Source organism: Mercenaria mercenaria, unplaced genomic scaffold, assembly GCF_021730395.1.
Source record: "Mercenaria mercenaria strain notata unplaced genomic scaffold, MADL_Memer_1 contig_1090, whole genome shotgun sequence".
NCBI lineage: Eukaryota > Metazoa > Mollusca > Bivalvia > Venerida > Veneridae > Mercenaria > Mercenaria mercenaria.
Genome location: NW_026459063.1, coordinates 19,984 through 46,223, shown reverse-complemented (window position 1 = coordinate 46,223; position 26,240 = coordinate 19,984). Strand labels below are relative to the sequence as shown.

At 34.8% G+C, this 26,240-nt stretch overlaps 1 protein-coding gene across 1 annotated transcript in view; it reads left to right on the top strand.

Moving 5' to 3' along the window:
* The window catches only part of LOC128551440 (uncharacterized), a gene marked incomplete at its 3' end in the record, with an annotated part of 52,954 nt that overhangs the window by 7,246 nt on the left and 19,468 nt on the right, over positions 1-26,240 (top strand). The window contains exons 4-6 of the mRNA XM_053532299.1: positions 4,554-4,829; positions 5,093-5,245; positions 6,557-6,657. Coding sequence (XP_053388274.1) covers positions 4,554-4,829; positions 5,093-5,245; positions 6,557-6,657 — 530 coding nt within the window. The remainder of the gene's footprint in view (positions 1-4,553; positions 4,830-5,092; positions 5,246-6,556; positions 6,658-26,240) is intronic.

Here is a 26,240-nt window from a genome sequence, read left to right as displayed (position 1 = left end):
ATGAAATTTGACCTTGAGCTAGTCAGTAAGTCTTGAAATTTGGAACACTTAAAAATGGCTCTTTGGTGGGCGCCAAGATCACTCTGTGATCTCTTGTTATGAATTTGATTTATTTGTTTTTAGTGAAGTTTTTTGGTTTAAGGTGGAATGCGCCCCAAATTTTTTTTCCGAATTTCGTCCTGAAATTTATTCTATACAAAATTCAGGATATATGCGATTAGGTTCCGATTTTACTTTGTCGCCATATTGTTCGAGTTTTTTGCTATTGTGTCACAAACATGGCCCCTGACGTCACTTTTCGTGCAACGCCCAATTCCGAATGCTCTCGGCATTTTTCCTTTCCTGCGCTCTGAATGTCATAAAAATGAAAAATACAAAATAAATTTCACTTTGCATTTAGAAAATGCTACTCAGTGGTACAAAATTCAGCGAAATAAGATTGACGCTTAAGACGTCAGAGACGATATTGTGACGTCAGAACGGAAAAACTCACATCAAGTTTTGCTATAAATTTTGCCTTAAAATCCAGTTTATAAAAAATCGGCTCGATAAAAAAACGTATAACTTTGGTATGTTGTTTCACAGTATGTGTACGTCTAGCAGACATATATATACTTAGGGGTCACCGACTTTTATTTTTCAATATTTGACGATATTTTACCCCTACCCCATTAAGAAATTTCACGCTTAATCGTGTTTTCACGCTAAATCGTGTTTTATTTAACAAAATAATCTAAATAGTATGCGAAGTTGCATGTATCAACGGTAAATCGGAAAGTATTGAGATACATAAGCGGAGATTCGCTAAGAAAGTGTTAAAGAAAAAGTCAGATTTTTTAAAACATGTAATAAATTGAAACATTCAGTGATTACGGACATGTTCCGAAAAGAAGAATTGTAGATATGAAATGTAGATATGAAATATCTTGGTGAGATATTTGATAAAGGGTGTAAATCATGTTAACGACATGTCGTATCTAAGGATATTATCGAAAACAAGAAATATCTTTAAAAAAGATGGTCGGCGTGATGTAACTGAAGCACAAGTTATACATAGGCAGAAACATGTATTTTAAATCTTTTGGCAATGTTGAAAGGGGCCTCTGTGAAGTTTTGTATAAATGAGGACAGTAGTTGTGAAGAAGACTGTGTTTAGAAATTGTGGAGGGACACACGACGGACAATCACAAAAGCTCTCTTTGAGCCTTTGATGCTTAAAAGATGGTAACAGTAAGCAAACAATATTAAAATACGTTCTATACTTTATTTCTGGAATTGTTGGAAGCAACATGAACCCTTACCCTACTTCAGCTTATTATCAAATTTGTCTATCATTCAGAATATGTACAGTACTGTTTTCACCGGAAAGATTAATTTAAAATTTAGAGTCTAAAATTTAACAGTATTGGACATGTTGTTGCAGGTTAGTAATGATTCTCACTGGTTAGAAATTGTTGCTGTAATGCAGGGTAAGAGTTAATGACTGTTAACATATAATAACCTTTTTGTAAAAACAAAACTTAAGGAAAGGAAACTTAACAAAACAGAAATAACTTAACAAAAAAGAAATATGTCCGGATGAGCAGATGAATATTTGGTTACGCACACCTGTTCAAGTGGTACGCATACAACCCGATGGTGCTGCTCTTATAGAGGTTATAGATTACGAACGCGTTGTCATTTCACTCAGTGTCACACATGACTCAGAGTGAAGCATTTCAGCCTTTCCTCTAGTCAGCGCCGCTCTTACAATATCTCTCATTATGGCTGAAAATACCTAGAATACCTTACCAAGCAATCCGATTGGTACATTATTCAGGCGGCATAAGGTCATACGAGGTCATAAAATCGTGCTTAATACGGCACGCCGAAAAAACTTGTTGACTTTGTTCATTGGTTAAATTTTAAAAGTGTTCAGAATGTGAACACGAAACTATAATTTCTACATCCAGGACATTCGGAGAAACAGATAGGACTTTTACTAAATCTCCGTACTCCGTAAATCTGAACGCTGCAACTGGTGAGGGTTTTATAACATCTTTTCTAGTATCTATTACTTTATTACTTTGAGTTTGTTACTGCATTTGATTAAAAGGTTTCCGCCTAGAAATGAATTCTTTGCATCGGACCTGCAGCTGTGCTTAATTGTAATAAAAAGACACTGTCTGAAGAATAAATTCTCTGCGTCGGACCAGCTGCAATACTTTATCGTCATCTGAAGATATGTCTTTCAGAAATAAAGTCTCTTCACTGGACTAGTTACTCTGCCTAACTGTGACCTCTCTGTCACTTTGTCTGTCTGTCTGTCTGTCTGTCTCTCTCACTCTCTCTCTCTCTCTGTCTCTCCGGTGGGGCTCAAACTCCGAAACTCGCGATCCAGAGGCGAACGCTCTTCTACTGAGCTATAATTGCACACGATTCCACTTTCAGTGAAGTCATCTTGTCTGGAGCGTCCGCTTCCGGTGCGAAATATCATGACTTTGATCGCCAGTCGTTTACCAAGAATGTGAAAAATGATACCATTTGCTCAGCTTTATGCGGATAGAATAGACTCTTTTCTCAACTCGTAATCTTGCATGAATGAGATGTGGAGATTGATGTCTAAATTAGTAGAATTTATTTCATGATTCACCATAAATTAATTAGTGTAAAAAAATAAAAATTTCTTATCAGATATAGGATCCGATATACTATTTTCGTGCTGATTATACATGTAAAGTGGAGCAACCGTCTGCCATGCGTCGATAAATATTTCTGATAAAATCAGGCAAATGCTCATTTCATAAAATTACATTTGAACGAACTTTCTAAATGTTAAAAACATGTTAAAGAACCTATTTTCACGATATTAAATCGACAACGGACCACATACAAGCTTTTTTACAAAGCTAAGTTAGCATTTGCAAGAGACTGTGTTGAACGTAAAACTATTCTTCAACCTCTGAATTTGCATTTTGAAAACATCAATAGGAAATAAACAATGGATAGTAAATAGTGGATATTGTCCGTAAGTATTGACCTGGCACTCATGAGTATTCCGTACATTTCCGTAATTTAATTCTCCGTGTCCGGACCTAAATAGCTTAAATATTTCTAGATGATAAACAAAATATTGCATGTGTAAGTAGCTGCGGGGACAAACCGATTATCCATCAATCTCGGGGTTGTGGGTTCGAGTCCTCTGTCTGATAATCTATTTTTCAAATTTCATCTCCAAATTTTACAGGCTGGAAAATTAAAACTTATCTGATAAAATTTTATGGTTCATTTATTGAAAGAAATACACTTGTATTCAAGATATTTTGTAGAATGTGTCGAGTAAAGGTATCTTAGATAAAAAGACAAATTACTCCCGAAAATTGATACTACAACTGAAAACAAATTAAAATGAGTGAATATTGTCGCAAAGAAATGTAAGAATACAAGCAATAACGATAACACTACATTACATTTTGTACATTGAATATACAAAAATGGTTTGAGGTAATTTTGAACCCGCGGTAACGTGCGTGGAAGTCAGACAGTTAATCTTTTGAGGATACAATATTGCGTAAAGTAACGAAAACGCCCGAAAATATTAGTGAAGATTAATGCCAGGTCAATACTTACGAACAAAAGTATAAAATATATACATTTTTTTCAAAGTTGTTGTCTTATCTTCTGCAGTTCAGATCGATTATCGTGAACATTTCTTATAATAAATACATCTCGTTTTAACACGAACGTAAGTTGTGCAAGTTGAAAACGCATTCTTTTTAACTCTAACGTCATATAGCCTAAAACCATGTGGGGGTGGGGGTGAAGTTATATTATATTGTGAAAAATAAAAGTCGGTGACCCCTAAGTATTTATGTGTCTGTTAGACGACCACATACTGTGAAACAGCATACACAAGTTATACATTTTTTTATCGAGCCGATTTTTTGTAAACTGGATTTTAAGGCAAAATTTATAGCAAAACTTGATGTGAGTTTTTCCGTTCTGACGTCACAATATCGTCTTTGACGTTTTAAGCATCAATCTTATTTCGCTGAATTTTGTACCATTGTGTAGCATTTTCTGTACGCAAAGTGATAATTAGTTTGTATTTTTTATTATTATGACATTCAGAGCGCAGGAAAGGAAAAATGCCGAGAGCATTCGGAACTGGGCGTTGCACGAAAAGTGACGTCAGGGGCCATGTTTGTGACACAATAGCAAAAAACTCGAACAATATGGCGACAAAGTAAAATCGGAACCTAATCGCATATATCCTGAATTTTGTATAGTATAAATTTCAGGACGAAATTCGGAAAAAAAATTTGGGGCGCATTCCACCTTAAGTGAAAGTCATTTTCTTTATGGCCAAAATAAATGTAAGTTGTTTAATTCGGAGAAACCACTCGTAGCAGTGGTTTTCGAGAAAATAATGTTTTGATCCTCTTTGTCTCGTGCATTATTATTCACGAATCCATTACTATTCGCGGTTTCACCTATACCTAAGTGTTTGTCGTGTTAGCATTTCAGTGCAGGGTTGTTGTTTTTACTGATTCACACCATTACTAACATTGCAGGAAAGCTTCCTAAAGAAATATTAGAAATGGACAGCAGGTCAATTGACATTTATAGGCAAGCCCTGAAAGAAGGCGAATATCATGCACATCATATAAGAGTGATGGTTGTTGGACATTGTGGAGTTGGAAAAACTACCTTAACCAAACGACTTTTTGGAGATGAGGTCGATATTAATAAACGAGAAAGCACAGACGGTATCGACGTCCACGTCGGAAGATGTAAGGTTTCGATGAATGATGGAACATGGCAAGTGCATGGAAAGCAGACGGATAAAGGTAATAAATGAAAAGTAATGATATTTAAATAAACAACAAGAGGAGGAGTAAGACACGAAAATACTTAACACCTTTGCATTTGTACATTATCATCAGTATTCCGTTGCTTATAAAGTTTAACATACTGAATCTTATCTGTTTGAACTTTGTCATAATTCATGTTCATACTTTGCGGGGTACTGAGAGAAGATGAAATAATGATTTGCAAATGTTTTGCGTTTAATTAGCGTAATAATATTTAATGCTGTAAACATTTATTAAAGATATTGAAAGGTCAACATTGTTTCATCGGTTGGCCAGTGTTTTACATGCGACTGCAGATGAAGCTACAAACCAAGCAGATAATAAAGAGCTGGTTGGTGCGTCCTCTAGCACTGTTATTTACCAAAGAGAGGAAATGTCGAACAGTGCAGAAGGTAATACAAATGTACTATGTTAGACCGTGTTTAAACTAGCACCTGTTAATAAGCATATTTTCAGTAGGTAGCGTGAAAACCGCCGGACAAGTCGGATTATGTTAACCTTTTCCTAAATCCATGAAAAATGGACGGAAGAAACTGGTTTTTCAAACACTTAGGTAGAGAAACTGGTTTTGTTTTGCAATTTGCCAAGTCAATCCATAAAAAGTTGTGGTCATGGTCTTGTGTGTTTGGTGTACGAATACCATGGATAACCCTATTTATGTGTTTTACTTTATAAAGTCTAGTATTTTGTCACTTATGATAGAACTTACCTCAGAGGGGAAACATTGTTTAACACTGTCTTGACCTTTTAATTGAAAACAGGGTAAGCGTGAAGCTGGCATGTCGCGAACGGGTTAAAACACTAAGTTTTCTCTCCGTTTCAAGGCATTGTCCCTGTTTTCAACTTGCTTTTAGTTTCATATGTTATACATATTGTCTAGTAGTTAAGATGTGCTTGTTGATAGATATTTGAGGTAACCCGTCTGCTGTATCTTTCCACTACAGTTTCTGTTTATGGCTGGCTTACTTTGCAGTGTGTGGCTCTGGATGTGTTTACTGTGCTCAGTGTTTCAAAAAGTCTACACTTACCTTTTAATCTTTGTCTTGTCATATAATTCTCGGATGTTATTATATGGTTTTATTACAATACACAATGTATCTACTCATTGCACAATTGATATCAAACTTTTCATACTCTGAATAGTCAGATTTTAGATATCCGTGAAATAGTTGTTTTCCAGTATACAATTTGTGTGTATGATATGAAATTATGTAGATCAGCTCTAATTGATGCCGTGTTCAAAACGTTACATATACCTCACTAGTCAAATACAGTCCGAAGTCTAGAAAACTCTAAGTCATTAATTATTACTGGAGTGAGTAAATCAGAAAGAGAGGTTGTATAGTGTCAGTAGATTTTCTGTCATTATTCTCTTCAGTGTGAAAAGTGCTTAGCAAGGTATAATGTTTAAACATGAAAAAATTTCATTTTATGCTTAGTTGTAAAAATGCCATTTAGTTTAAAGAAATCGAGTCGATTAAGGAAAATATTATAATCTTAATCACGTTTAAACTCTCTCGTGGAAACAGGCATCATGTGTGTCTTTAAATTTATGTGGGCATAAAAACATTGTTCCACTTGCTTGATAAAGGTATCGTGTTGGATGGATCGTGGCATACCTAGAGGATTTTTGCAGACCGGAGACTAACTGTACATTATCTTGAAAAATAAATCTTGCATTGTAATTTGTATTTTTATGTCAGAATCAATGAAAAAGAAGGCAAGAAGATGCGAGGAGAATACACCAGAACGTATTGATCACACAAAAAATGATTCATACATTAGGGAAATGAAACATTTGAAGGTATGTGTATTTTCTTCTGTCAAATGACTAAATATCTACCCACGTGTCCGCTCGTGATGAGATAATGCACGGAGGGGCACCTGGGGTCTTCCTCCACCATTAAAGCTGGAAAGTCGCCATATGACCTATCATGTGTCGGTGCGACGTTAAATCCAACCCCGCTCCCCCCAAAAAAAACAAAAAATATTTTTCTTTTATCGTTTACCTGTCGTCAGTATTTTTAGCTCACCTGAACCAGAGGCTCAAAATGGGCCTGTGTCCATCGTCTCGTCCGTTGTCCGTTGAATTTCATCTTTGAACAACCTTTTCTCATGGACCGCTTGGTGGATCATCATATTTTGTCTAGAGCAACCTTGTAAGTTTCTCTTAGGTTTCTTCAAATGGAACCACGTGACTGATTTTAGGGCCCACCAGAACAAGAAGTAAAACAAACATTTAACTGCTTGATGGATCATCACCAGACTTGGTTTGTCCATGTAACATCCTTGTAAGGTCCTCTCTCAAATGTGTTCAAATGATTCCGCCTGACTGATTTTAGGGGTCGCTTGATCTAAAAATAGAAAAACATTTAAACAATTTTTTCTCATGAGCCGCATCACCGCATCACCAAACTTTGTCCGTCGCATCATTTAAAGGTTCTGCCTCCGTTTGACTGATTTTAGGGTCACCAGTGCTAAATAAGAAAAAAACACCTTTAAATGACTTAACACCTTTACATGAATGTCACCAAAGTTTGTCTGTTGCATCATTGAGAGGTTCACTCCTATATTTGTTCAAATGGCCCCCATTGATTTATTAAAGGAGGCGCCAGATCAAAAAAATTCTATTTGTTTTGCTTGACTTCATCATAAGATTTTAGGGGCCGCCAGAGCTCCATTTAATAACCTTCTCTTTTGAAGTTCTGGATGGAATGTCACTTAATCCGCGTAAGGTCCTCTTTCAAATTTGTTTAAATGGTTTCTCTTGATTGATTTTTTTAGGGGACCGTCAGAGCTAACATTAGAAAATCCTTTGAGCGACGTCTTCCGTTGAAGCGCTTGATGGATCATCACCAAACATGGTCTGTAACATCCTTGTAAGGTCCGCTCTCAAATTTGTTATACCCCCACCAAACATGTTTGTGGTGGTGGTTGGGGGGGGGGTGCTATATAGGAGTCAGTTTTGTCCCGTCCCGTCGCATCGCGTCGCGAAATCTATTATCTCAGTTACTGCTAAATGGATTTGATTCAAACTTAAAATAGATGTATCACCTTATCACCCACATCATGTGACACAAGGTGCATAAATCTGGCACCAATTTTTCATGAGTTATGTCCCCTTTTATTTAGAATTTAAGGTTAATTTTGATGCATTTTCACTATATCTCAGTTATTACTAAATGGTTTTGATTCAAACTTAAAATAGATATTCCACCTTATTCAGGCTGACCTTATCACCCACATCATGTGACACAAGGTGCATAACTCTGACACCAATTTTTCATGAATTATGCCGCCTTTTAATTAGAATTTAAAGTTAATTTTGATGCATTTTCACTATATCTCAGTTATTACTAAATGGATATGTTTCAAACTTAAAATAGATATTCCACCTCATCACCCACATCATGTGACACATAATTATGCCCCCCTTGTACTTAGAATTTAAGGTAAATGTTGATGTATTTTCACTATATTTCAGTTATTACTAAATGGAATTGATTCAAACTTAAAATAGATATTCCACCTCATCACCCACATCATTTGTGTCACATGCATAATATGTGCCGAGGAAGCCCAGGATGAAGTACTTCAAAGACGAATAAAATTTTGTTTTAAGTATTAAGGTTTTTTTACGTTTTATATTACTCTAAGTATTTCTAAAATTTCTTATGGTTAATGGTTGCCATTCTTCTGTGACAAGACCGTATGGTGGGTGTATAAGTCACTCCTGTGACAGTTCTAGTTTAAATTGTGATGCTTGACGGCTTGGAGGTGCTGCCAGATCATAATAATTCTATTTATTTGGTTTGACTGATCTAGCAGATTTTAGGTGCCGCCAGAGCTTAAAATAGAAAACCCATTTTATGGCTTTCTGTCATTAAGGGTTTGATAGAACGTCACTTAACTTGGTCTGTAGTATCCGCTTAAGTTCCTCTCTCAATCTTGCTCAGATGTATCGCTTGACAGATTTTAGTAGCTCCAAGAACGAAAAATAGAACAAAACCTATGTAATGTTTGTAGTCTGTAGAAGACACCTGATGTTAATAAGGTCAAGGTCAATGTTATAAAATTAGAACTTACACTCCCCTTTGCCTTCAACAAACCATCCTGGGGGCATATGTTTTGTACAAACACCCCTTCTTTATATATCATATTTTATATAACTTCAGATAAGTTATATGAGCCGCACCATGAGAAAACAAACGTAGTGTATTTGTGACCAGTATAGATCCAGAAAACAAACATAGTGCATTTGCGACCAACATCGATCCAGACCAGCCTGCGCATCCGCGCAGTCTGGTCAGGACCCATGCTGTTCGCTTTCAAAGCCTATTGCAATTAGAGAAACCGTTAGCGAATAGCATGGGTCCTGACCAGACTGTGCGGATGGTCTGGATCGATGCTGGTCGCAAATGCACTATGTTGGTTTTCTTATGGCGTGGCTCATATTTAGTGCAAATCACCTTAATAATAATTCTAAGATATGTTTTAAAATTAGTGAAGAGTAACTGCCCTTGACTTTTCATTTAGCAGTTGGATAAGTTTTGCAGTCACGAACTTTCCAAATAAATCAGCATTTAACTATAATCATTTGAAGAGAACAACGGAGTAGCAATATCGTTTTCCGTGCATTTTCGCTATTTTTGCCCCTATGGTATAATCATTTGCCTTATTCAAGGTGGGTTGGTGAATAAATTACTTCTGTTGTTTTTTTTATTTGACAAACTTGCAAATGAAAGTTACTAATAATTCAAATGAGATAGTAAAAAATTAAAGTTTGAATGTAAAGGTTTCAGTACTTTTCGGTAGTGTTGCTTGCATTTTATCACATCACAATGAACAGGTTGTTAATTCTAATTATTGGCTACTGTTTAAAATCTAAAATCTCTTAAATACTCCGAATCTATCTTTTAGTTGTCAAAATATAGATTATATTGTATACGTGACAAAAAGAATATCTCTCCTTGATTGATGGTCGAAAATTTTTATTATACATTTTTTTGCATTATATAAAGTGGGTGGGGTACATAAAATACCACGGATTTGCGCTTTTTGTCGCCAACTAGATTGCACGAAAGAGTATTAAAATGAATTTCTTTTCAGATGAATAGTTTGCAGGTAAAGGTTTCATCCCTTTCATTAGTCTTGCTCGTATTTATCAAATGGTAAATAACAGGTTGTTAACTAATTATCGGTTGTAAAAGACATCATTTTCATATCCCTATTTTCTATTAAAATCTTTTAAATACCCCTCATCCATCTTTAAATTGTCAAGAATATGCATTTCATTGTATGCGTGATAAAAAGTATCTATCTCCTTTATTTTGGTCGAATATTTTTATTATGAATTTTTTGCATTACATGTATACACATTACCAACTTTTAGTAACATCGATCTATCGGAAAATCGATAAAGGACCATGTATGATAAGGCACAGTTTTAGCCCCCAAATTTTGAAGAAAATGAAAGTAAAAATACATCTCAACAATATGGATTATTTGAAAGATAAAGGCTTAATCTTGCATTTTTTGAAGAAAAAATGTATCAGTTTTGCGTTAAAAGTCATGATCCATGGTCTAGTTTCATGTCATCAACACAGATTTTGTACATTTTTAGATGTTTTCATGCGTAACAGTTTAAACAAAAGTAAATAATATTATAAATAATCAAGTGGTGTCAGCAACAATTACAAATTAGACTTTTAATATGTATTTAGCTAGTTTACTTCCGAAAATTCTTCTGCATCTTTATATCAGGAAAAAGATATTAAAATATTTTACAACATGCGATGCCTCAAGAGTCAATACGTGATTTAGAAGTTCCTTGTTCCGTTCAAGGGAAAACAATCATCTCAATTGACTTTAAATGATCGAGAACAATCCACTAAATCTGGATTTCTTCTTTCGAAAAATTCGTGATCATTAACTGGAAGTAACGGCGTTTAAACACAATGCATCTCAAGTGCTGGTGTCCTGTCCCTATTTCAAATGTCCGTATGGACTAATTGTCTTTACCAATGACAAAAAGTACAACAAGGAAGACAAGTGTGGTATTCTAAGAAGACGGCTTTTAAACACAATGCATCTCAAGTGCTGGTGTCCTATCCCTATATCAAATGTCCGTATGGACTAATTGTCTGTAAGAATGACAAATAGTACAAGGAAGACAAGTGTGGTATTCTAAGAAGAAGAAATTTGAACAATTAAATATACTTAAAAATAAATTGAAACACTTACGCGTTGGGATGGGAATAAACATTTTCGTTTTATCTTTTACACATCATATTAATTATTGAAATCCTAAATAATAGATTAAAGAATTAATACAATCCTGGTGGGATTCAATGTATGTCAGTAACAACAAGGCCAGGTATCCAGTTAGGAAAGCCTTTCAACATAAAACAAAGTTTCAAAAATCATGTATATATGAAACTTAATCTGATCTTAATTGAAGATCATCAAATGAGTGAAACTGCTATATAAAAAGATAACTATATGAATTTTTCCCTAATTTTCATGTGTCAGTTCCTGAGTACAATTATAGAGTGACTTCTTGTGCACTTGAATAAAATGAAGACAATGCAGTATGTGTTTACAGCAAATCATCTAGTTTCAACCACTTATTTTAAACGTGAATTGCAACAGGAAGTAAATGGTAACGTACATAATTTTGCTCTTTTACACCACAAGCTGGGTCAAGTGTTTAAGTGATGTGTTTCAATCTCATATTGTTTATGTATGTTTGTTAGATAGTTCATAGTAAATTATTGAGTTACAATGTATAATAGACAGAAAACAAAATATATTTCGTACTTTGTTACTAATATTGTAAACCTTTCCTGTCTTATTTTTCATTTTATGAAACTACACAGCGCAAAGGGCTTGGATTGTTTAATTATGTCTGTTTTGAAAAGTTAAAATTGTTATGTAAGATCTTGTTGTGCCCTTGGATTTGTGTTTTGAGCGAATTTGGGCTAAAGTCACATGCACTCCTTTCATATTTTTTGTCAGGTCCTGTTCTAACCGCTCATACAAACTATTTTCCGACACTATCTATCTCCCGATACTGACCAACCCTTTACAGGGACGTAGACACTTCCGTGCGCGTCAAGCCCAAAAAAAATCTGTTAGTAGAAAATAAAAGATAATCGAGCCTAATAAAAGGGAAAGAAACATTTGTTAGTGATTAAAACAAGAGGACCATGATGGTCCTGAATCGCTCACCTGTCCCCAATTGACACAGTTTTGAACTGAGTATGACGTCGTTTATTCTATAATTTGACATAGTGACCTAGTTTTTGAGCTCATGTGACCTAGTTTTGAACTTGATCTAGATATCATCAAGATAAAATTTCTGACCAATTTTCATGAAGACCCATTGAAAAATATGGCCTCTAGAGAGGTCACAAGGTTTTTCTATTATTTGACATAATGATCTAGTTTTTAAAGGCACGTGATCCAGTTTCGAACTTGACCTAGATATCATCGAGATGAACATTCTGACCAATATTCATGAAAATCCATTCAAAAGTATGGCCTCTAGAGAGGTCACAAGGTTTTTCTATTTTTAGACCTACTGACCTAGTTTTTGACCGCAGTTTACCCAGTTTCGAACTTGACCTAGATAGCATCAAGATGAACATTCAGACCAACTTTCATACAGATCCCATGAAAAATATGGCCACTAGAGATGTCACAATGTTTTTCTATAATTTGACCTACTGACCTAGTTTTTGTCGGCACGTAACCCAGTTTCAAACTTGACCTAGATATCATCAAGGTGAACATTCTGACCAATTTTCATGAAGATCCATTAAAAAGTATGGCCTCTAGAGAGGTCACAAGGGTTTTCTATTTTTAGACCTACTGACCTAGTTTTTGACCGCAGTTTACCCAGTTTCGAACTTGGCCTAGATATCATCAAGATGAACATTCAGACCAACTTTCATACAGATCCCATGAAAAATATGGCCTCTAGAGAGGTCACAATGTTTTATATTATTTGACCTACTGACCTAGTTTTTGTCGGCACGTAACCCAGTTTCAAATTTGACCTAGATATCATCAAGATGAACATTCTGACCAATTTTCATGAAGATCCATTCAAAAGTATGGCCTCTAGAGAGGTCACAAGGTTTTTCTATTTTTAGACCTACTGACCTAGTTTTTGAACGCAGTTGACCCAGTTTCGAACTTGACCTAGGTATTATCAAGATAAACATTCAGACTAACTTTCATACAGATCCCATGAAAAATATGGCCTCTAGAGAGGTCACAAGGTTTTTTTATTATTTGACCTACTGACCTAGTTTTTGTCGGCATGTAACCCAGTTTCAAAAGTGATCTTGATATCGTCAAGGTAAACATTCTGGCTAATTTTCATGAAGATCCATTAAAAAGTATGGCCTCTAGAGAGGTCACAAAGTTTTTCTATTTTTAAACCTACTGACCTAGTTTTTAACCGCAGTTGACCCAGTTTCAAACTTGTCCTATATATCATTAAGATGAACATTCAGACCAACCTTCATATAGATCCCGTGAAAAATATGGTCTCTAGAGAGGTCACAATGTTTTTCTATTATTTGACCTACTGACCTAGTTTTTGTCGGCACGTAACCCAGTTTCAAACTTGACCTAGATATCATCAAGATGAACATTCTGACCAATTTTCATGAAGATCAATTCAAAAGTATGGCCTCTAGAGAGGTCACAAGGTTTTTCTATTTTTAGACCTACTGACCTAGTTTTTGGCCGCAGTTGACCCAGTTTCGAACTTGACCTAGATAGCATCAAGATGAACATTCAGACCAACTTTCATACAGATCCCATGAAAAATATGGCCTCTAGAGAGGTCACAAGGTTTTTTATTATTTGACCTACTGACCTAGTTTTTGTCGGCATGTAACCCAGTTTCAAAAGTGATCTTGATATCGTCAAGGTAAACATTCTGGCTAATTTTCATGAAGATCCATTAAAAAGTATGGCCTCTAGAGAGGTCACAAAGTTTTTCTATTTTTAAACCTACTGACCTAGTTTTTAACCGCAGTTGACCCAGTTTCAAACTTGTCCTAGATATCATTAAGATGAACATTCAGACCAACCTTCATATAGATCCCGTGAAAAATATGGTCTCTAGAGAGGTCACAATGTTTTTCTATTATTTGACCTACTGACCTAGTTTTTGTTGGCACGTGACCCAGTTTCAAATTTGACCTAGATATTAAGATGAACATTCTGACTAACTTTCATGAAGATCCATTGAAAAATATGGCCTCTAGAGAGGTCACAAGGTTTTTCTATTTTAGACCTACTGACCTAGTTTTGGTCGGCACGTGACCCAGTTTTAAACTTATCCTAGATATCATCAAGATGAACATTCAGACCAACTTTTATAAAGATCCCATGAAAAATGTGACCTCTAGATTGGTCACAAGCAAAGGTTTACGGACGCACGGACGGACGTCGCCACGCGATCACAAAAGCTCACCTTGTCACTTCGTGACAGGTGAGCTAAAAATAAAAACAGGGATGAAGAGCAAGGTTATGGTGAAGTGTGTTCAATGTTGCAAACAGCGGCATTAAACTGCTCAAGGGTTGGAAGGTAGGGAATGTCAGGTGGAAGATTATTCCACAGGACTATAGTCCTGGGGAGAAAGGAATATTCGAGGTTGTCAGTGGTGACAGAGATTACCCTGTAAGACAGCTAATGATAATGGCGTTATTGCCTTGTTAAGGGGATGAGATAATCTTCCATGGGGAATGCAACCAGTTGATTTGAGATTTTATACATTAGAGAGAGTCGGTTGTAAAGGCGCCGGAGATCTAGCCTACGGAATTTTTAGACTGTATAGCATGTCAGTGACAGTGGAGTTGCGGCCAAAGTCAGACATAGCCCAACGTGCTGCCCGTCTTCGGACCGCTTCTATTTTGGTTGTGTATATGGAGACAATACTTCGGAACTGTATTCCAGCTGTGGTCTGACGAGGGTCTGATATGCCATGGAGTTTGATTTGCCCTTTTGGTTGACCTATTTATATGGGCGTCCCACGACAGATCGTTTGAGATATCCACGACAAGGTATTCTGTTGAGGCGACATATTCTAGTAACAAGGTCATTTACAAGCATTTGAGGAGAAATAATGGATGCTTTTAAAAAACAATGCGTAAAAAATCAATCTGTTACCATGGTAACAAGTAATTAGATTTGTAACCATGACAAGTTCTAAACTTACAAAATTAGATAAAATAGATATAAAACAATAAACATTTCTTGATGTGTCTTTATTTTGGAAAATTGAGAAAATACAATTTTTACCTTACTTTTCAGCTGTTTTGAGTAAAGAAGAGTTATCTCCCTTTATATTGTTTTTTCTTATTCAAGTATTATAATGGGTATTAAATGCCAAAATGAATTGTACACTGTATTAGCAATGAATGATCAGGTCAAGTTCTAATTTAAGTAAATAATAACTTCAGTATGACACTTTTTAAGCATACCCCCTCATAAACCAAATATTCACACACTTGGACGCATGCATATATAAATCAGTATTTATTTTAAAAATACTGACTTTATTCAGATATTTGGCAACTAAATCAAGAAAATAGACATATTTTATAACCTAATGATGCATTCAAAAACAAAATTGGATCGGGGGCCCAAAACACCCCTTATCATACATGGTCCTTTGCCTATATAAACAAAAAAGGAAAAAAATACTTAAACTTAAATAGAAAAAGTTCTATTTGGAAATCAAAAATTCGATACCCCACAAATTAAAGTTTAATTTATTCCGGATATTATGTATATTTTTTTAAAAAATTATTTTAATATTTCGTTGGTCCTTTTGACTTTAAATAGACCCACCTCAGTTCATATAGACTCTGCAGGAAACGGGTAAAAAAAACTGATTTTTTTTCAAATATAACAGGTAAAATGAGATATTTTCCGCAAACACCGCTCGCTCGAGCATCAATGACTCGAGCACCCGGGCTCGCTCGAGCAATTCATGTGGTCCCGGCCGATTTCCTTCTATTTTCTATGTGAAATTACCACGGCTGGGTCGAGCATCGATAACTCGATCGCTCGAGCATGACACCTGGTCCCTGTGTATTAATTTACTCTTTGTTGCTTCTGGCTAACTCGAGCAGAGGTGTCAAAATTTTTTGCACCTCCGACGATCAAAATGTATCGGTTAATTTAAATTTTTCGCACGCCGTGAGAATTGCGTGGTCTATTTCCCGACTATCTTAAATGTTTGTTTGCCGGTATATTTGATCTGATAATGAGATTAATTATTGATGAAAGGTTAAAGAAAAGTTTTATTGATCAAATATTGATCAATTACTGTTTACTTAAGATTAAAGCAAGTATGTTATTACTTATTACATCGTAGATAACGTTTTTTTTTAAATGTCACGCGTTTGTTATTATTACGCATCACAGTTTCCTCTGCAAATGGTCCCGATGACAATTGGTAAAATAAAACTTCAATTTTCTTCGTATGTTGGTCAATGTTTAGGTCGCTCGAAACCATGGATAACTCGAACATTTTGCTCATCCCCTTGCGACCTCGAGCGAGCGGTGTTTCACTGTAATAAAAAAATCGATACCCCTAAAAATGTAGAAAAAATATTCAATTTTCGTTATGTGTAATTTGTTTTAAATTTGATAATGGTTTGTTTGGCCCTTTTTGCATTTTAGTGTGTACAGTGAACATTTCTTTAAAACATCCGGCCTTTTCCGCCGTTATCCGTAAGTACTCGGAAGCTGTTACGGAAAATATTGTCGTCTGCTAGTCTGGCTTTGTCGGTACAAATTGTTATAGCTCAAAGTCTATGAATTGTAGGCAACTTCACATTGACAAAAAAAAAACTGAGATTGTAATTAGACAAATTAAAACAAATTAATTGTTGAACTCAGAAACGCCGAAACCTAGATCCGCTGTCGTTTAAAATAACGCTATGGAGGATTTAGTGTTCAATTCGCATTAAATATACAAATGCTTTTAATTTTCATCGCAAAAAAATACTTAATTAAGGTGGAATGCGCCTAATTTGAAGTTCTTGGGTTCCGTTTCGAAATTTTGTTTAATGTAAAATTCAGCATATTCCTCATATAATGCGTATTTTACATTTTTGATATGTCTGTAACTTTTTTCTGTTCAAACCTTCAAACACGACCATTGACGTCCATTTTTGATGAACCATTATTTCACGTCCGTCAGACTATTTTCTTAAATCGTTCTGTTCAGTCAACAAGTATCGACTTGCTTGTTTCTCATCATAATTTCATTTAAAAATGTCTTTGAAATGGTGTAAAATTTGTGGAGATCATTATAACGTTGAAGTTCCGTAAAATGTAGTCTGTCAGTAATTGAGTTTCAAAGCATTCTTAAGAAATATAGCGATGATTAATTTCCAGATACCTATATTATTTTTTCCGAACGATCTGGAGACTTTTCTTATTGCCGCGGCGGTCCGGGTCCGATCTCCGACGCGGTCATCTTTTTTTCTTCGTATGGGATTTTTTAATAATTTTGAAACAAAAAAAAAGTCATTTTCTATTATTCATAATATGACCAAATTTTAATTTGAAAAATAGTCTTGATATACTGATAATTCTGCTTCTTTCCGAACCTCCTTTGTATATATTATTCTGTATTCTTAAATTAATGCATGTTTTTGGTACATTCTTTAATCATTCGTTTAAAAAATTGCGATATCTATTATTTGTTTTAGTCTCAAGATTGCACACAATCACATTAAGCATAAAATAATTTAATTGTAACAAATATCTTAAAATTACTCTTTGACTTTTATTGCGTATTACAATATTGCCTAGGGGTAAACAATATCCGGTCAGTGTTGTTTCAAGCCGGGTCATAAAAGATATGTTACCCCACTTACTATAAGTGATAGGTATTTTTATGGTTTTATGTTTTTTTGCGTTGTAATATATATCTTTCACTTTCTTCTGTCTTTATAGTATTTTCCCTTTCTTTCAGGAATTTTGTTTTTACGATTTTTACCCTTATTTCATGAATCCAAAGAAGTATAAAATATTTTTATAGCTTTTTGATGAATCGTATGACAGTAGGAAGAATTAGTACAAATTTAGAATTCACATCGTTAATAGAGTTGTTTCGTAAATATTTACTGAGTAAAGATCCTGGCCCAAATTTCACGAAAAAAATGTTATTACTTAGTTAAGTCTGCTATTACAGAACTGAGATATTGCTGAAGTTATTGTTATCTAATGTTGATTTTTTCCTGTAAAAATATATTTATAGTTAAAGTATACTATGGTAGTAGTATTTGTCAGCAGTACTTATTCAAGTCACGCAAATATGATATTTCTATTTGAGCACGATATAAGAAAATTACAATAATGAACTTGTCTATCTTTCAATTTGGACAGTACTATTAATTATGAAAAGCGGTGCATACCAAAAAGTTACTGACTGAATGGCAGACAGTACAGATCATGATCAGTTTGCACGGATGTGCAGACTGGTCATGATCTACACTGATTGCAAAGGAAGAACCAATCGTGTCCAGCATGGGAATGGTTAAGTATTTCTTTTTTAAAGTAAAAGTCTTATTTCTATATTTCTTTTTCTTTAAAGCGACTGACCTCCTGATCGTTCGACACAAAAAAATATACTTTTTAGATATCTTGAGAAAAAAAATGCTATATTTCTTATGAAAGCTTCAAAACTTAATTACTGACAAACTTTATGTGAAGGAAATACATGATAATTTGCTGTTTTTACTACCTTTTACGATGAAAATCGAAAAACGTTAGTGATTTAGAATTTTGAAAGTATTTTAGAAACAAAAGCTCATATTCTAATGTTCATAATAAATGTGAAAGAAAGCGCGTATAGAGGAAGTATATAATTATGCTTTCTAAATATTTTAGATAACATATTCATATTCTTGAATATTTATTTTATTTACAGACAGTTTCTTGTGCGTAAATATTTCTTTTCTGTACATATATATACGTTAGCATGATGTTTCATGTATTAAAAAGAAAGTAAATCTATGTGTTCGATGTATAAAATGTAACGATTTCTAAATATTTTAGATAACATATTCATATTCTTAAATATTACTTTTATTTGACAATTAATAAAGTATTATATAAATGTTCGACTTGTTCCGATTTTCACTTTAATAATTATTAAAACTCCATTCAAATCAAGTATATCGTTTAGCAAACCGCCTGCCTGTAAATGCATCAGATAATGACCAAAGCTGTTAATTATCGATTTTTCCCCCGTGTTACTACAACAACAACAATTAGTACGGAAATCAACGAATCCGTCCGGTAGCGATGATATTGGATTATTGGTTTTATTGATTTTTAAAATCGGTAGATCTGTCCCGCTTTATCGGTTTAGAGATGTTACTAAAAGTTGGTAATGTTATATAAAGTGGGTGGGGTACCCCTTTTTTCTACTTAAAATCTTTTAAATACCCATCATCCAGCTTTATATGGTAAAAAACATAGATTATATTGTATACGTGATAAAAAGAATATATCTCATTGATTTTTTGTCAAATATTTCTATTATATATTTTTTGCATTATATAAAGTGGGTGGGGTACATAAAATACCCAGGATTTGCGTATTCTTTAGCCAAACCTGAACTAGATTGCATTATAGTGTATCCAAATGAATAGTTTGCAAGTAAAGGTTTTTTCGACTTCCATTAGTGTTGCTCTTATCTAATAACGGGTTGTTTATTCTAATTATCGGTTGTAAAATACATAGGTTTTCCTACCCCGTTTTTCTGTTTAAAATCTTTTAAATACCCCTCATCCAGCTTTATATGATCAAAAATATAGATTATATTGTATACGTGATAAAAAGAATATATCTTCTTGGTTGTTGGTCGAATATTTTTATTATACATTTTTTGCATTATATAAAGTGGGTGGGGTACATAAAATACCCCGGATTTGCGAATTTCTTAGCCAAACCTGAACTAGAGTATCTAGATGATTTTCTATTCTAACAGACTGTTTCGCAGCGGTATTAATAAATGACTTTGAGAAATAAGACCATTTTAAAGGTTACTTCTTCATACTGTAAATTTTAGGTTAAATATTTTTATTTTATTCTCTGGTATTTTAGGTGCCAAATCTTATAATAAAATGTACATAAAATGAGTACATTTTGCGTATTTTTCAACCATAAGCCTTATGCGTAAAAGCAATGTTGAAATATATATATTTGAACTGATTTTAGAAACATGATGCCATGTTTTGTTAGCAAAAAAGCGTTTTGAATCTTAAAAAACTGCAAATATACAGAGTTATCTCCCCTTAATATTCTCAAATTTTGCAAGAGCTTTTGTTTTGCAGGCCCGATTTTTCTGATCCGCGAGACTTTGCACTTTCATAATATATGTAGAAACTGACTATATTATGACCGGACAGGTAAATCCTGTTTCTAGGCACTTTTCGCACTTTTGGCTCCCTGGCTATTTACAACGACTTCTTCTGTTGAAGCGCTTGATGGATCATCACTAAATTTGATCTGTAGCATTCTTAGTAAGGCCCGCTATCAAATTTGCTCAACTAGTTCCGCTTGACGGATTTTAAGGGCTGCCAGAACAAAATAATTCTATTTGTTTTGCTTGACAGATCAGACAGAACATAAAATACAGCATATTTGATTCTCGTATAATATAAAATCTTAAAATTGCATCATTTCTGACATGAATCTTTTGTTTATTGATACATGTATTATGAAAGCTCTTGACTTGACCTGAAAGTGCCCTCTGCAACAGATTAAATAGGGAGTTTCATAGACATGGAGTGGAGTAAATTGATGTGGAGTTGATTTCATGGGTTTAAAAAGTCTTAGAGCCATACACTTAAAACCTTTAATGGACTGGAATTGAGATTATTATAGGAGATTTATATTTAAATACTTTAATGACTGATGCCTCTGATTTTGTAAACAGAATAGAATATACCTTTTATTTTATACAGTGGGGCCTTTTAGTATATACCTTTTCCTGTTTATTCAGAATGGGATGTGTTGCTGCATTGTTTTCATGCTACATGTACCGTATAAATACTTATTTCTGCGGGCTTAATATTCTGCGATTTTTTCAAAAATGAGGTGGTATTAAATTTCTGCGTACCTCATTTCTGCAGGGTCTTCCTTCTCACGTTGATGGGATTTATTTCTGCGGTTTTGTATTCACCAGTTGTTTCATTAATTTCAAATAGGCAGGTACATATTTGTTGTTATTTTGATAGTTATGTTTGCTTCCGGTTTGAAAATAAAAGTTAAAGGATACTGATGTAACATTGTCATCATCACATAATGTGTGTTAAACGCAAGGAGAAACAGCCGTTTTATAAATACGGTCATGCCAAACAAACACGAAAAAATGTCTGAATCTATAATTTGCAAACATTTTTGTCTGTGCATTTTAACGGTATGATAATTTTTGTTAATCACGCCTTTTTCAAGTCCCGTACAAATAACGGTAAATATGACGGAGGAATAGTTTAACAATATACCCAAAGAATACAATGGATTGTGTTTGTCTTATAATTTAAGAAAATTGAAACTGAGAGCTGACTGCTCAATGGTGAACGAAAATCAAAACAGATTCGATGTTTTTTATTATGGTTTATTCAATAGCAAAACAATAATAAAATGGTTCTATTATATTACCGTTACTACTAAATTTTCAACTTGATTCGTCAGCCTTTGGTTACATGGTTGACAAAAGCGGGTAACGCTAACGGACGTTGTATTATACTTAACCGGATTATAATGGCGGCTTATATCGTCGTATCACAGCATGTCAGGACAAAATTTTCTGCGGATTTTAAATCTGCGGTCTTATTGTCTTCCGCAGAAAACGCAGAAAAAAAGTTCCCGCAGAAAAAGTACTTATACGGTAATTCATACCAGTGATAAAAGTGTGTCTTAGTGACACGTTTTTTATTTATTTATTTTGTTGGGTTTTACATCGCACCGACACAATCAAATGTCATATGGCGACTTTCCAGCTTTGATGGTGGAGGAAGACCCATGGTGCCCCTCCGTGTATTATTTCATCAAGAGCGGGCAGCCTAGGTAGAACCACCGGCCTTCTGTGGATGGCTTTCTCACATGAACAATTCAACTCCCCGAGTGAGGCTCGAACCCACATACATGAGGGGCAAGTGATTTGAAGTCAGCGACCTTAACCACTCGGCCACGGAGGCCCCTCATTTCTTAAATGGCATCTTGAAGGGTACAGAGTTTGTCCTGATTTCTCCACTTGGTCATACTTTTTCGCATTTCAGCACCTTTTACATAAACACAATTGTTACCATTAATGATACAGTGTGTTAAACATGAAGTGATGGTCATGTGAACGATTTAGGGTCAATATTGCCCTCTTGTTGAAATTTAAGATAAAACTTAATAACAGCTTAAATGTAATCAAATTCAGAACATAATAAAAAATTATATGAGTGTAAGGAATGTATTTGTCGCTTGATTGAAATATTGAATTTTGAGATGTGACGTATTATTTTGATTCTTCTTACGGCGTTGTGTATCTTTCAATGGTCGGTAGTCTATGTAGTTACTGCTTTGGCCTAAAGTATTTAAATTTCACTGGATGATTGTCTGTGGTCAGCAGATGACTACACTTGTTTTTAGGGCCCTGCTTCATGGTCACAATGATCTTACACATAAACAAGACCTCTACAAAATTTGTTCAACTCAAGACCCCCGGGTCAATTTTGACTTCTACAAAATTTGTTCAAATCATGACCTCCAGGGTCAAATTGAGCCCATCCCATGGGGTTACTTTATTGTACATAGAAAAATCTTCAAAATTTTCTAAAAATAAACCGGAAGGCCTAGAGCTTAGATATTTCACTTATTTTTAGTTATTACAAACGTTACATTACACATAATTTTGCATATAACTTAAAAATTTGATAAACAGGAACACAATTATTTTAAGAATAACAACTTTACATTCGAATTATTTTAAGTACGAACAAACAGAGTACGGATGAGTACGAAGCTAGTGACTAGCTTTCGAGGTTTATTATATGAATTCTGCGAACAATCAGGTAAAAACAAACCGACTGATACTAACAGAAGTCATTAATATAATACCTAAAAACGGGCAATAGCACAAGTTACACGCGATACTTATTTATTCACAGTTATTTACATTTGTAAAGGGAGTAAACTCTAAGAGAAGCTAGTGCGTACATTGATGGGGGCAGTACGTTTGGGGTTGGAAACTCATACAGCTAAACATACTATGGATTACATTGTGTCTATAATGCTACAAGAAGAGGTTATTATGGAAGAAACAAGATGCAGATGCCAAATATCAGTCTGCGCAGAAATACGTACATACGTCCCTGGCAAAGCATTTCAAAAATAAAAATCATGTATTAACAGCACGTGAATTGCCTTGTTTGCACACGATTTTTCTCCCGTTTATACATGGGCGGATCCAGTGAAAAAAGTAGTTTTTATGCAAGAATAAAGTTTAGTTTTTGCTGTTCGTACGCTTGAAATAGAATAATCATAGACATATATTCAAGCATATCTAAATAATAATATTTATTTTATGCTAACTGATGAAATAATGGACTCAGTGAGATATAATCCATATCACTCACTGTTATCACTCACAGTTTTGCCGGTCTACTTGTATACATTGTGTATGAATTTTAAATCAAATACTTAAAACAAGATGAAAATTGTAGTCGTACTTTGTTCTTTAGCGTATATTTCTCGATTCAGATTATTCTACTTAATAGGAATTTCATAACGTTAAGCAGCAAGAAATAAAGTAAAATGGATCTTTATGACGTGTGTGTCTTTCCAACGTCACAACACGTCTGACGTCATGTTCGTTTCCGCATGTCTGTTTCCCGCGCTGAGATTAAAAATTGTTGCAAAATGGGTATCTCAACGTAATTAAGGATAATATATTATAAATAAAAGAAAAATTGTTTGTTTTTCGTGAATATGGAATATATCTCACCTCGAAGTGATAAAATGTTTACATTTTCAATCGGGCTACGCGCTCGTGAAAATATTTGAAAGCATCAGACAGGTTATCATATACATATGTTTTTCAAAACGCTCTTCTAATTATTGTCAGTTATGTTCTTAATTGTGATAAAGATCTACAACATTAATATATTTCCATTTTGTTACGACCACGATTTCAGGCTTAGTTTCTCTGCAGTAAATGGTTAAATAGACACATCTATCCCACTTCAAGTTACATGATGCTTTTCTTGATAAAGAATTCGAATGCTGTAAACGATGTATCAATGATTAAACTGAATAACTCCCGATTAAATGCTCTTTTTAGTCCACCTTTCAAGTTGCTCAATGTAAGTTTTCACCTGCGGGTAAATTGAAAACTGCAAAACGCAAGCAAAAACGTCAGCAGATGAAGGGTGCAAATGTCTTTGGTATATTTTTGGCAGTGCTTTATGTAACGTCACACAAGCAGTATTATTTTAGTTTTGGTGCCGATTACACCAAAGAACAATATGTTTTTTATGACAAATGAATCAAAGTATTATTCTGCTTACAACAGCACATGTTTACCCAATCAATCACTTTTTTATTGTTTATATTAAAAAGAAGCACATGTCTTCTTGATGATTGTACAAACAACTTTGTCCGTTAGCCCGGCTCCTGTTGTATTGTAAATGCTGGTTTTAGCTCACCTGTCATGTAGTGACAGGGTGAGCTTTTGTGATCGCCCTTCGTCCGTCCACAATTTCGTGTCTGCACGATAGTGGTTTCATTTATGATTTTATTTTAACCAAACTTGCACACAACTTGAATCACCATAAGATCTTGTTTGCTTTCTTGAACTGGCCAGATTCCTTTATGGTTTCCAGAGTTATGGCCCCAGAAAGGGCCAGAATTAGCTATTTTGACCTTGTCTGCACAATAGCAGCTTCATTTATGATTTGAATTTAACAAAACTTGCACACAACTTGTATCACCACAAGATCCTGGTTCCTTTTTTAAACTGGCCAGATTCCGTTATGGGTTCCAGAGTTATGGCCCCTGATAGGGCCAGAATTAGTTATTTTGACCTTGTCTGCACAATAGCAGCTTCATTTATGGTTTGAATTTAATCAAGCATGCACAAAACTTGTGTCACCATAAGATCTTGGTTCCTTTCTTGAACTAGCCAGATCCCATAATAGGTTCCAGAGTTATTGCCCCTTGAAAGGGCCAGAATTAGCTATTTTGACATTGTCTGCACAATAGCAGCTTCACTCTGTAACTCTTGAACCCCTTGAAGGATTTCAAAGAAACCTGACACAATTGTTCACCTCATCGAAACGATGTGCAGAGCGCATGTTTCGGATGGCTCACTTCAAGGTCAAGGTCACGCTTAGGGGTCAAAGGTCATATGACTTTGTTTTGTGTGTATATTGCTCTGCATTTGCGTTGCAATGCAGTGCTCTTGATTTTAGCTCACCTGAGCAATGCTCAGGTGAGTTTTTCTGATCGCCCGATGTCCGGCGTCTGTCGTCTGTCTGTCGTCTGTCAACATTTAGCTTGTGTATGCGATAGAGGCTGTATTTTTCAACTAATCTTCATGAAAATTAGTCAGAATGATTACCTTGATAAAATCTAGGCCGAGTTTGAAAATAGGGCATCTGGGGTCAAAAACTAGGTCATTAGGTCAAATCAAAGAAAAACCTTGTGTATGCGAGACTGTTTTTTTCAACTGATCTTCATGAAGTTTGGTCAGAATGATTACCTTGATGAAATCTAGGCTAAGTTTGAAAGTGGGTCATCTGGGGTCAAAAACTAGGCCACTAGGTCAAATCAAAGAAAAACCTTGTGTATGCGATAGAGGCTGTATTTTTCAATTAATCTTCATGAATTTTGGTCAGATTGATTACTTTGAGGAAATCTAGGTCGAGTTTGAAAATGGGTCATCTGGGGTCAAAAACTAGGTCACTAGGTCAAATCAAAGAAAAACCTTGTGTATGCGATAGAGGCTGTATTTTTCAATTAATCTTCATGAATTTTGGTCAGAATGATTACCCTGACAATATCTAGGCTGAGTTTGAAAAAGGGTCATCTGGGTTCAAAAACTAGGTCACTAGGTCAAATCAAAGAAAAACCTTGTGTATGCGATAGAGGCTGTATTTTTCCGTTAATCTTCATGAATTTTGGTCAGAATGATTACCTTGATGACATCTAGGCCGAGTACGAAAACGGGTCATCTGGGATCAAAACTAGGTCACTAGGTCAAATCAAAGAAAAAATTGTGTATGCAATAGAGGCTGTATTTTTCAATTAATCTTCATGAATTTTGGTCAGAATGATTGCCTTGATGA